General features: G+C 32.6%; 1 protein-coding gene across 4 annotated transcripts in view; it reads right to left on the bottom strand.

Moving 5' to 3' along the window:
• The window catches only part of twin (CCR4-NOT transcription complex subunit 6-like twin), a 194,626-nt gene extending 182,722 nt beyond the window's left edge, over positions 1–11,904 (bottom strand). For all 4 annotated transcript variants that reach the window (XM_090102065.1, XM_090102066.1, XM_090102067.1 and 1 more), the window contains exons 1-3: positions 11,782–11,904; positions 3,881–3,996; positions 1,550–1,743 (exon numbers count right to left, since the gene is read on the bottom strand). In XM_090102065.1, the coding sequence (XP_089958191.1) occupies positions 1,550–1,743; positions 3,881–3,988 (302 nt within the window). In that variant the 5' untranslated portion in view covers positions 3,989–3,996; positions 11,782–11,904. The remainder of the gene's footprint in view (positions 1–1,549; positions 1,744–3,880; positions 3,997–11,781) is intronic.
• Positions 11,905–13,527: the final 1,623 nt, after the last annotated feature.

Below are 13,527 nucleotides of genomic sequence, written 5' to 3'. Positions count from 1 at the left end.
AATTTATACAAAAATACAATTGATTCCACCATTGTATTTTACAGCACTTATTTATAAATCAAGAAACTCGCAAGACAGAAATAAATTTAAACATTTAATTACATCAATCAGAAACTAGAGGAAAACTTTTGCATAATAAATCTCGATGAATTTTTATCAAGGCGAAAACAATTGCTGGATGAATTATGATTAGTTGGCGCTAAAATGAACGAGTTCAGAATGACGTCGAGGCTCGATACCGAGTTGTGACGTCACCGAGTCAACGGCACGGACACGTAACGGTCAGCACTGTTTTAGTTTGACGCTTCATTACAACAAACTTGAGGGAAATTGCTGAATTTTGTAGCGTCGATTATATAAAAGGTAATCGTTTGTTCAACATTCTTAAGTCTAATAATACTAGCCTATATTCAAGTCAATAATGAATTTTATTTTTAACATACAATGGCTATTTATGTTAAAGGTAAGTAAACTTAGGTGTATATTACTATTATCAATTTAAATTAAAAATATGTTTATTTAAATTAATAACAAACATCTATTTAGATAAATTTTCTTACAACGATAGTCTATATATCCTATTTTATCCCAGTTCCGGAATACGGACAAAGCCGGGGCGAGCGGCTAATTATATACGATAGGTATTATTTTAGGTTATCACTATGCGTAAGTCAAAGAACTGAAACAATAAAAGTGGTGTAACAAAAAAATTTAAATAATCATTTGCTAGAACAATGGCTGTATACAAGTTCTCGTTTTTGCTCGAGCTAGAATGTAACTGGTACCTACAACACGAATATACCACAGGTGTATAATACCGAATATAAATCAAGAAATATAGCATTACGTTAAGCAAATAATTATATGACGAATGACGGTCAGTGATCACTTCTATATGTAATATAAAGCAAAGGAACCAATACAGAGCCCGGAAGGATGGCAAAATAAATATTAACTGACCTATTTAAGTTTGAATATGAAATATGTACATTCTATATTCGAAATTATTTATTGCGGATATGGAATGCTAAAAACAAATCGACACGTATTTTTATTGATAATTCTGTCTATCACGTATTAGTCAGTGTCGTTACATTTAATCTTTTGTAAACACAACGCTTTGCTACACTTTTTTCTATAAGAGAATAAAGACAGATATTCTTGTTGCTGTTGTATTTACTTTCATATTGTATTGCCTGCTTAAAACAAAATTTAGTAACCGATGTTATCGGAATAGGCTAACACTGAATGAGATGAAAAAGAAAAACTGTAGTCGAATATATTGCGACCAGAAATTTTATTTATATTACGATGTAGTTGAAAAACTATTTATCGGATTTTAATCATTCTTTTACCATTAGAAAACGACATTTTTCCCAAGTGTCATGCCTAATTTCCTAACGCTGGATATCTTGGCGAAGCCGGGACAATGTAGGAAGCTAAAAAGCTCACCTATTCCTTACGATAAACCGTCGTTTAGTTGTTGTCGTTGTTTCTTAACCCTAACTTCGCAATTTATTCTAGGTCACTAAAGTTCCAACAATCTTACCTAAGTTGTATAAGGTCGCCCAGCTCAGCGGGCAGCGTCCTCAGCTTGTTATTGGACATGTCCAGCGTGTGCAAATTGACCAGTTGGCTGATGTCAGGCGGGATCCGTTGCAGTGAGTTGTCGTTGAGGTACAACGCTGTCAAATGCGTCAGTTGGAACAGTTGGGGCGCTAGAGCGCGCACACCTCCTGTTATCTGTAAATGTTTTGGACGAGCTTTAGCAGAGGATAAAATGAATAAATAAATACATATTTCAGGACATTTTTCACACACAGCACGATCTGATCCCATACTAAGCTTTTCGCTTGTGATATGGAAATTAGATGGCTGATAAACATACATATATAATTTTAAATATATACTTAAACAGTTAATTAACACCCAGACACAGAGCAAACATCTATCTTCATCGCACAAATATTTGCCCTGGGTGGGAATCGAACCTACGACCTGGCGGCAGGGTCACTACCAACCAAGCCAACCGGTCAGTCAAAATATAGTCTTCCTTTAGCTTTACCTACGTTCAGAAATAACAACACTTGTAGATTTTTCATGATTGAATTTTTTTTGTTTTTTGGGAAAATATAACGTATTTTTTAATTCTTTGTATGTATGCAATTAATCATTGTACAGTTGTAAATGTGTATTTAAATAATTCATGTTGCTTATGTTAATCTGTATGATAGATACTTCTTTAAAATATTATTTTATGGAAATTGTATCTACTTTAAATTTATTTCGTTAAACATAACAACATTCATTATGTAGCCTTTAAGTCATACTAATGTAATAAATTAACGAATAAATATTGTAAATGAAACATTAAAGAACTTAAATCAAAAGAACAATCTTTAAAGATTCACTATTCAATCAATAATGTACAGTATACATACGATCAAAGCTTTACACATTGATTATTTATCAATAACTAGTGGTCCGCCCCGGCTTCGCCCGTGGTACATATTTCGCAATAAAAGGTAGCCTATGTCCTTTCTCGTTTATCAAAATATCTCCATACCAAATTTTATGCAAATTGGTTCAGTAGTTTAGGCGTGATTGAGTAACAGACAGACAGACAGACAGAGTTACTTTCGCATTTATAATATTAGTATGGATGTTTATCATCGAGTAACCTTTTTGCGAAGACCTCTTTTCTAAGATATCCGAAATAACAGAGAATAAGGGAACATCATAAATCTCTTTATTCCATTCTTGTTGCGACAACGCCTCTATTATGAATCGCGATTTGTCCCGCTTTTACTGTATAAACAGATAGAACTTGTTTATAAAATGATACCTACGCTACTAGTAGTCTAACAACTATAAAATTATTCAAAGACGGAATAGAAGAAGACTTCTTATAAAAATCATCGACATTTTATAATTAAAACAGCGATGCAATTTCTCAAAGCAGCGAGTAATTATCCGTTTAATTGACGCAGAGTATCAAAAAACTTCGCAACTCAGCTATTCTAACTTGAAATATTCCACAAAATGAAACGAACACTTCAGTCTACACTCGTCGATATAGCCTTTAATTTTGATTACCATTTAGCCATGTATAGGCATTAATTTTAAACACGAAAGTCGTAATATTTGCGTCGTCTGATTTAATTACGTTATACTATCAACAATACGCCTCATTAGGCTCACTAATTAACACATTCTAAGCATGTCCTAAACTGTCGTATCCATTCATTAACTACGCAAATACGGCCCATTATTTTTACACCGTAACATGCCATGGTTATTTACTATGTATGTAAAATGTTTTGTAAGTTACAAGCAGTAAAATTCTATTTCTTTGTATACAATTATTTACTGTCTGTCAGGCGTGTTACGGTAGAAAATAAACGGCTATGTAATCAAGCATGTAATAAATATTGCTTGATTCGTAAACATGTACTTTAAAGTCGATCTACTAATACTATTCGGTCTCTAGAGCAACAAGTGTTTAAAGCGTGAGTGGTAAAGTGTGTTATAGTGTTTATAAATTCCTGTGAAAAATACTCTTTTTGCCATCACCCACATACATTATACTAAACCTGTCACCCATATTATGACAATCGTCAAATAAGGTTCATTTGAAATTTAATTGCAAAAAAACAAGAGGCACCTGAGGTCACATAAACTAAGAGCGTCTTAATTAATTATTGAAGTGAAACTTCTTTAGGCACGTTCAGAGTAAAATTTAAATGTCGCGTCATGGCAATACCCTAACGTCTTGTTACCGTAACGATTCTGGTATCTTTGAATATCACCAAAGAAGTTTCACTTCTGACACCTGTGCATACACGCTCTTTTTTATTATCAGGTATAAAATCTCTCTCACCTCAAGCGTAGTCCAGCCACCGCGCCTGCCAGATGCCCGCTCCGCCTCCGACATGATGTGGTACGTGCGCCCGCTAGCGCCCTCATGCTTGTCTTTGTTGCGAGACATTCTGTCACCTGCAGCGGCGACGTAAATAGCAATTAATATTATTCCTACTCAATGGGGATGCTATTTGTAGGCTGTAGTATCGAGCCCGCGTTATTCATGTTGTATAACTGACTGTACTAATCCTCTAATGCTGCTGATTGCTACGTACCAGTTTTACTTTATGTTACTGTCTGTTTTTACTTGTACTGAATTTTTAAAACTTACTTTATCATGTTCAGTGTATTACGTTTTATGTAAGTACCACTTGTACTTTCAAGCTAAGGGAACAAATGTTTTAATTTTCTACAGGATAAACGACAAAAAATATAGAATTCGCATCTAGGCTAGAGCTTAAAGTGAACTGAAATAAATGGCCAGATATTTAATAGCGATCATTATTGTAATAATGAAACCGCTCGCTCTCCATCATTGTATAATCAAGCCTTATTGATGGAGCACTCAATGTTTCTATTGGCAAAATTTAAAGTCACGTCAATTTTACGTCTAGATTTGAATATTACAAATCTATTGAATAGTAAGCTTGACCCCGACATACAAAGTTGAAATAAACGGTTAATTCTTTAATTACAATTCGCAGCGTTCAATCACGCAATGGTGTTGGAAGTGTAATATTGTGCACTTATAAAACAAACTGAGCAACAACAACTTACGTAACATCACTGTTCGAACAAAAACCAATAAAAAGCGCCACTTTCGCGGTAACCTCTTGAATTTTTTCTAGCAAATTACACAAGTGTCTAGTGTCGTAAATGTTGTTACTATGTGAGATAATAATACTGTACAAAAACACGAAATCGTAGATCTAGAGCAGTGTCATATACCTATATGCAGCTTACGGTTGCATTCTAGGAACAGATGACTACCTTGATAGAAGTTAATATTTAGTTTATAAACAAACAAATTTTAACAAATTCTTCTCATCCAGCGAAATATTTTGTAAATCATTAGTTGGGATCTTCTAAATTATCACAAAGCGTTTGATACAAAATATAGCAATTATTTTACCTAGTACTTACTATTGACTATTGTTACATATTTGAAACATTATCCTTTACGCATGTCATTTCAAAAGTCCTTTCGCCCCGATTCCAGGAATACTATTTTGAGAGCGCTACCTTCCAAATAATAGGGTTATAATATTTTCAAACAATGTTCGAGAATTTTCGTTATTCTAACATAACTTCTAATGACGAAACTGATATTGAAGATTATCGTGTAAATATCCACATCTTTTTTGCTCTAATTCTTCTCTAATAGGACTATAATTGATGTCTTAATTTCTACATTATTAAGGAAGAAAAATCTTTGCTGCAGAAATGATACCAAACCTTATTTTTTAAATAAGGAGTTTGGTTCTAACATGTTGTTAATGTTTACTTATTTTTGCAGGTTGGTCAATAATTTGCAGTACAGAACTGACTAGCGACCGCGTTGACAATTTTATGCGTTTCATTATTCAGGAGCAAGTTTTGCAATCCACGAGCAAATTGAAGTTGTGCTCTGTCAATGACACAATAATCGTTTGACCCACTCTCGGCATTACCGCGAAGCTATTGAATACGCCAAAACATTCGGGTATATTTGCACTTTCACAGAAACCACGGTATTAATTAGGCGCCAATACCTCTTCGGATATTAAACATTGCGAAATGATTTGTAAATACTAGGTATTTACTCCTCAGGCGGTATAAACCTTAAACCCCTATGTTAAGACACGTTCCAAGATACGCTGAAATGTAAAGAACTCTAATATTCTGAGTTAAGTGGCCTTTTTAGTGTGACGATATGTATTTGTGTCATTGCATCCTATCAGGGTCGAAGGATAAGAGGATGCTCAATTATAATACACACAAATATCGTTTTCCTTTAGAGCTTTGTAATTATAATGCTATCCAAACGATTAGTACATGTAATGGACATTTTATCGCAGTATAAATGGATACTACGGTAATCATTAATTTCAATGCCTCAACGGGTTCAAGAGTAGTTCATAGAGTTGTCAGTTGATGCTACTCTTCGTAGAATTTAAATTGGGTATGCGCAAAAATATAAGACCGTTTTAAAAAATTATTACCCGAAAATGTTAAACAATAACCAAGTCAGTATCTAGAAATTTTATACATTAAATTATTTAAACGTAAATAACTTAATTAACAAACGTATATTAGATTGTTATAAATTTAAAAATATGCATCTAAGGCATCGTTTAGCAGCTAGCTATTTAATTTGTTTCCTAGAGGAAACACCAGTTAGAACCTTGATGAATACTGAATTTCGATTTAATTTTAATCTGTACCATTTAATGAGAATTTGCAAGGCGACCGTAAACGATGCGTGCACTTTCGTAACCGCGAAAATAATTATTCTCTGCTGTACATAAGTAGGACAATTTCTAATCCATTCGAGAACCAAAATTGGCGGCGTTGCTTCATCCATACGTACATGTCATTGTAATGTCAAGCTACTTAACTACCATATTGTGAATGGAGTTCAACTGTTCCTAGATTTGCGACATCTCATTTCTATTGGACATTTGGTATTTTGCCGGTTTCTTTGGTTTATCGCAGCTCAAACGATGTGATCGACCAATCGTGAAATTACTAAGGACTTCTGCACATAAGTTAGTCAAAATAGGCTTTAATTAATCCGCGCAATTCTGATAAAATAGATTCTTTTATGTTTAAGCTTGAACAGAATAAACATTTTAGAGGCGATTGACTGAATGCAATTCATGGTTTCGAAGGACCATTACACTTCCATTTACATAATGGTAATCAACGTTTTTCTATTGCTTGCTAATCCCTAGATCGCTTTAACCCATTATGCCCCGAACGGCCCAATCGGTCCACGACACAATAGATTTTCTATTGTGTCTGTGACTCCGGGGCCTGAGTTATAAATAGTTCATACGAAAAAATTAAAAATACTTCGAACAAAAATGGACAATAATAGAAAAAGCTATTTGTTAACATCGTGTGTCATTGCCTATTTAAAACCCGGTCTCAACAAGTTTTATTTATTGCTTTAGATTCAACTAAATGTTTATTTACAATCTGATTAGTGTTCGTTTTTAGGGTTCCGTACCTCAAAAGGAAAAAACGGAACCCTTATAGTTAGGATCACTTTGTTGTCCGTCCGTCCGTCTGTCAAGACCCTTTTTCTCAGGAACGCGTGGAGGTATGAAGCTGAAATTTATATCAATTACTCAAGTCTACTGTCCCTTGAAGCTGTGAAAAAATCAAACTTCTAAGCCAACGCAATCAAAAGATACAGCCGTTTATGCCGCAAATTTTCGACACTTGCAAGGGAATCAAAACCTACAGGGTGCTTCCCGTGAACTCAGAATCTTGAAATTTGGTACGAAGCAACGTCTTATAGCATAGATAAAGGAAAAATTACGAAAACCATAAATTTTTAGTTACATCACATAATATATTTTTTTTTTAATAATTTTAAACTTACTACCCATTTCCTCATAAACGCGTAGAAGTATTAAATTGAAATTCATACCAAATACTCAGGTCTATAATACCTTTAAGCTGTAACAAAATCAATTGCATGTTTGTACGGAACCCTCGGTGCGCGAGTCCGACTCGCACTTGGCCGGTTTTTTTTATTATCAACCGACGATTCGTTTTGCTTACGAATGATCGAGTGTGTTTGTGTGTATTTTTATATTTCCTAACAATGACATGTATTCATGTAGTGCATAGTTAGCACCTCTTTTACTATGTTTAACTTAATAAATGATAAATAAACTTATTTGATTCAAATATATATATATAAAATAGTTGATGCAGATACTTCTAAACACCAAATACAAATACTAACCATGGCCCGCACCATCAGCGACAAACCCACGAGACTAACCTAGTATTTCTAAGCTAAGGTGAAATTCTGATAAATAAGCTACAACATTGCCAAATTTCAACAAAATCCATTCAGTTGTTTTACGTAATATAAACTATAGATAACATAATATTCAGTGCTCAAAACCACATCCTTTTCACTAATGAATTATTTAAAGTAGAGATAATTAAACATTGCACCAATCAGGTTCGTCATTATTAAGTTCCTACCTAGGTCCAAATACAGTAAGTATGTAATATTTATTTACATTAATTAATTAGTAGAACTGTTTACACTGTAAGATTACTATAGAGATATACGCTTGGGAGTCAAATGTAACTGGTCATTTTGTGGAGGAATGTAATTAAGACATCTTCAACTTGAGACTCGCTACTAAACTCATGTTGATATTTATGTTTCATATTTCAGATGTTGGAAATAGATAAAAAATTAACAATATAATATTTCATAAGTATGATATTATTATGTACTTATCAAATATGTAAATTAAAGAATGCCTTTATAAATTTGTGATCCATAACTTTCTTCCCTAATAATTCACATTCATTTTTAGGACATTTTTAATTTTATTGTTTTATTTAGAGTTAATGATAAAATTGTAATTACATTGCTATGATTCAATTGCAAAGAAAAATCATCAAAATAATGTTTATAAGGTAGATTATGTATTCCTATAACAGGGAATTTTGTTAAAACTAAGTCTATCCACATACAATTTAGATTATGTATTCATTCATAATACTATAATATAATAAAACACTTAGAAGCATTAAGAGTGCCTATTTATATAAATGTATGTAAATTGGATAATCTTATTAATTGTAAAACTCAAATTTCATAACTTGTAACAGTGTAATCTTGAGTTCAAATGGATGTTTATTTAAACAAATACATATTCATTGATTGTGCTTCTTTATGCATAATATATTAATTTTCGTTTCAAGAAATTTGCTCAAACATTGAATGTAAGTAATAACAGATTTTAAATTATTGTTGAATAAATAATTATTTAAAAATTAAACCCGTTTCGTGTTGTCATGGCATCATGAGTGCACGGGTGGACCGATTTCAATATTTATTTTTTTATTATATTCCTTGAAGTACAAGGATGGTTCTTATGTAGAAAAAACGTAAATATGTACCACAGGCGAAGCCGGGGGGGACCACTAGTTTTAAATATTTTTTCTTATTGTAGATATCATTAATTGTTATATTAGAATTAAACATTATAACAACAAGGAAATATAAAATCACTGAGATATATCAACAGACAAATAAATCCCTGATTGAAGTAGGAAATAGATAATTGCTAAGATAATGCCATATTATTTATTTACTATTCTTGGTTGGTTGTTTTACGTTTGTCACTTTATATCATAGTTTTATCTCTGACAACCACATAATATATTTTATATTGTATGAAACAAGTAGGGATGTAACGATACCGATACCGATACCGATATATCGGCCGATATATCGGCAAGCCGATATATCGGTATCGCCGATAATAAATCAACCGATACCGATATTTTTTTATTAAATTCTTTCTTTTCTTTTATGTTTTTGCATTGTATTCATTCATATTGTTTTATTTCTGTTTCTGTAATAGTGTTAAGGAAGAGCGGAACCTCCTGACACAAGCATTTTATTTGCTTACTAGGAGTGTTCCAATCACAAATTTGTTTATGTAAAGGAAAGAAATAAATAATTTTGAATTTTTTTAATTTTTAACGTGATAAAAATGATAACGTGATAACGTTTTTAAAATCGTTTTAGTCGGGTGACATGTTCATAAACTTGTGTCACACCAAAACCTCACGAGCGCGATCGCAGGTATAACGAGAGAGAGACGGACCGATCTCCCGTTTCATCTCGAGCGCTGCCACTGCATTATGTTATCACGTAAACATCTCGATCGTAAACCTGCTTTACAAACAACCAATTTTTTTGATATCAAATAATTCAAAAACCCGCGCCCAATGAACGATGCGGGAGGCCGCCCGCGCGTGCGCACTTTGTTTTCTGAAAAAACTCTACCAATAGTAAACTTTTATTAGCTACTGATTGTATGTGTTTTACTTAAAGTTTAACTGACTTCGTAAAATAATAATACTAAAATAAATGGTTTTGTTGTTTTTTGATTTGGCATTTTTATTTAAAAGAATACGATTAACAGTTGTCTCTGTTAAATGTTGGTAACTTTTTATGCATAATTTACTATTTATTTTTCTACCAAGCCATCGATATCGGTATCGGTATCGGTATCGCCGATACATTACTACAAATATCGGTATCGGTATCGTATCGGCAAAATCATGTATCGTTACATCCCTAGAAACAAGTTTTGCATATTGAAATAGATACTTTAGGAATCTATTTTTGTGTTTCTAATTTTTTTAAAGGAATGTCATATCCTCTGTCTATTCTAGAGTTGAGATTATATCAAAATTATAACCATCACGGTTTATTAATTTAAAAAAGTGTTTATTTTACAATTATACTACTTGGCTGTCTCTAAGCAAAGCGAATAATTGTGACCTTTAATAAACATAGTTAGCTATAGTAAATCACATGGAGCAAAATAACTTTACACATTCTATTGCGTAATACATATACTTATAAGTACATAAAAGTGAAGTCCCGAGTCCCTGTAGTGGGGTAGGGGGCAGATGCATTATTCATACATCTGTTTCACTGATCGATTTTTCTTTAGGGACAAGTAGGTGATCAGCCTTCTGTGTCCTGCCAGACCGAGACATTTTTTTTTTAGTCTCCACCTGGAATCAAACCCAGGACTCCTCGGTTCTACGCTCACGCGTCAACCACTGTACCGAGGAGGCGGTCAACACATAAGTATAAGTACATGCATCAATGCAATTTTATACAAAATATACAATTAATTACATACAATTACATACATATTATAATGCACTGATAAATTTTCCTTATGCTTATAATAAGCCTTCCGGCTTCCACTTATTCACAAGCATGTTTTTTTTAAGTTATTTAAATTCAATTTATAGTGCAGCTACGGATACATAAAATCAAAACATCACAAATTAACTATAGCTTTTAAATAATCTATTATATTTTCCGAATAACTGATGGCACTATATTTATATTACTTTTAAATTCAAAATCACAGAATATAAAATGGATCTCATTTGTACCTGGTATTAGCAACAAAACAAAATGTTATTGTTATCAAAACATGTAACATTAGTAAGAAAGTAATGGTAGAATGAACTAAGTATCAATGTAACCAAAGATACTACTGTTTAAACCCAGATATTTAATCTGTGTAATTGTAAAATAACTGCCTCTTGAATTGGGGCCAGTGTCATAATGAGACGATCTGACATTGACTATAAATGTGTCTAGATTAGATGATCTTACTCAATAGTACAATTTAAAACCACGGCATAATATGAAACTCAATGTATAAATTACTTGTTACAACTCCTAGGTATACAGTTTAAACACACTACTTTTATCTACAATGCACTGATAGCATTTTGTTATGATTCTGAGGTGAACTGAATACTAGCAATAATACCTTGTGAACACGGCAAGGGGTCATGAGGGGAGGCAAAAATATTGCTTTCGATATAGGATTATCTTCGTTTAAATACAAACAGGATCGTTCCATAACCTCCGTCCTTCGGGAGGTATACCTAAAGTTATAAGACAATTCATTATAGCCACGAGGTTCCGACATTCAAACGAGCACTATTTATAAGAATAAATGGCAATTTAATTCATTATTTTAATGTTAAAACTGTAAATGCGTATGATCGTATACAGCTGACAAAAGAGATGGGTCGACGCACAGTTGACGGTCCAAGCGCCAAATCACAAGACACAGATGCCCTTATTTCTTTGAAGTTATGAACAAAATAAGTGTTATGTAAAATTAAACGTACCTTCATCTACTCCTTAAAAGAGTTTCCTTCAATTCGGATTATATTAACGAGCAATAAATCACTGTAAACACACAATAGCACAAACTTGACATACACCACATCAAACGTCCATTTACCGACTGCAGCGACAATCGACATTAGCGGCAAATTCTAGAAGCTTACGTTTGTGGGTCGCTTCCATAGACAATCATTGTAAAGCGAATAAATTTCCATTTCATATTCGATTTAAATATTATAGGCTAAGAGTGGCTTAGAGTATATATTATACTATCTATAGAGTGATAACAACCAAGTGGGAACAGTAGGCACAGGTGGGAACAACACGACGTTCCCGCCGCGAGCGCTCGTACTATATAATATATTACTTGCTCTATGTATTACTTTACTCTTTGACTTGCTCTGTGCTCGTAGTCGTGGTTGGGTGCTGTCGAAGTGCGTTGCTCTGGAATTTTATTCATATTTACGAATAAACATGGTGAAATGTGCAGTTCTATCTTGCAAAAACGATACTAGAAAATGCACAAAGTTGAAATCCAGTATCACATTTCATCAGTAAGTCGATTGTTATACTTATTTTTATGAAAATAAATCTAGCATCGCGGGGGTGAAGGGGAGGTGGAAGGCGGACACGCGCAGGCTCGCTCGCGCGCCTCACTGCCGCCACGTGATCGTAGTGATGTGACCTGACCAACGCTGTACTCGATATAAAGTTTACTAGAAGAACTACATATATTTTAACAAATTATTTATTTAACTTTAAAATTAAAACACTTTTAAAAATGTATTATAAATAAATTTGTGGTGTGTTTTGTATGATACACTTTCTCATATTATGAATGCGAATGTATTATAGTGTAAATGTAAAGTACCTATGTAATGTTACGATATATTTTCTAAACCGCTAAATTGACTTTGAAGATTTTGATAGTAGAATGGATAAAATTAGATAAAAAAATTATTAATATTTGTTATATTATCGTTTTAAATTATTAATTATTTCTTATTGTTATTTAACATTTTTAAAACATTATTTTTATTGTTTGATTTATTATTAAAGAAATAGCACTAAACCCGATCTTTTATTTTATTAACTTTATTATTTAAAAAGTACTCACGTTTTTCTGATACTCCAATTAAACATATTTTTTTAAAGTACTTATAATTAATACAAGAAATATTCAAATGGAATAAACAAACTTTATTCAGTTGGTAAACAAATTTAAAATTACATATTTATACTTTATTCATACATTTCTCCTTTAATAACATATTGAACATAAAATTTACTTAAGATACATATTTATTTACATAACTTATCGATAGCTCAACACGCAATTGATACCTACCCATCCCTATTGGTCACACACCCATCTATATAGTATCTATAGCTCATCTGCCTACGATGTGCACAAAGCAATTTGTGCAATACACGCGCTATAGACAACTGTAATATTATATACTCTAAGATTATAGGTCTACCAGAATCTGATGGCATATTTATATTTAAGAAATAAAAGATTTTCATGTGGCAACTTATTTGAAAAATATCAAATTGGTTGTCAAATTATTTGTCTTTTTTGCAGTTGATGAATAATTTTTAGGATTTTATCTAAAAAATCTTCGAAAATATCGAAAAAGCCACTGCGATCACAAGCAAGAGGTGTTGTTTATAATGTGTATAGAAAAATATTCGATGAAGAAGGGTCAAACACATCACAATTTTCAATTTTGAAGATTTTATTGGTA

The sequence above is a fragment of the Colias eurytheme genome, chromosome 5 (assembly GCF_061535395.1).
Source record: "Colias eurytheme isolate Ceu_HAF_F1 chromosome 5, ilColEury1 Martin Lab GWU primary, whole genome shotgun sequence".
NCBI classification, from domain to species: Eukaryota; Metazoa; Arthropoda; class Insecta; order Lepidoptera; family Pieridae; genus Colias; species Colias eurytheme.
The sequence above is the reverse complement of the archived record's forward strand: the minus strand, read 5'-3'. Positions and strand labels throughout refer to the sequence as shown.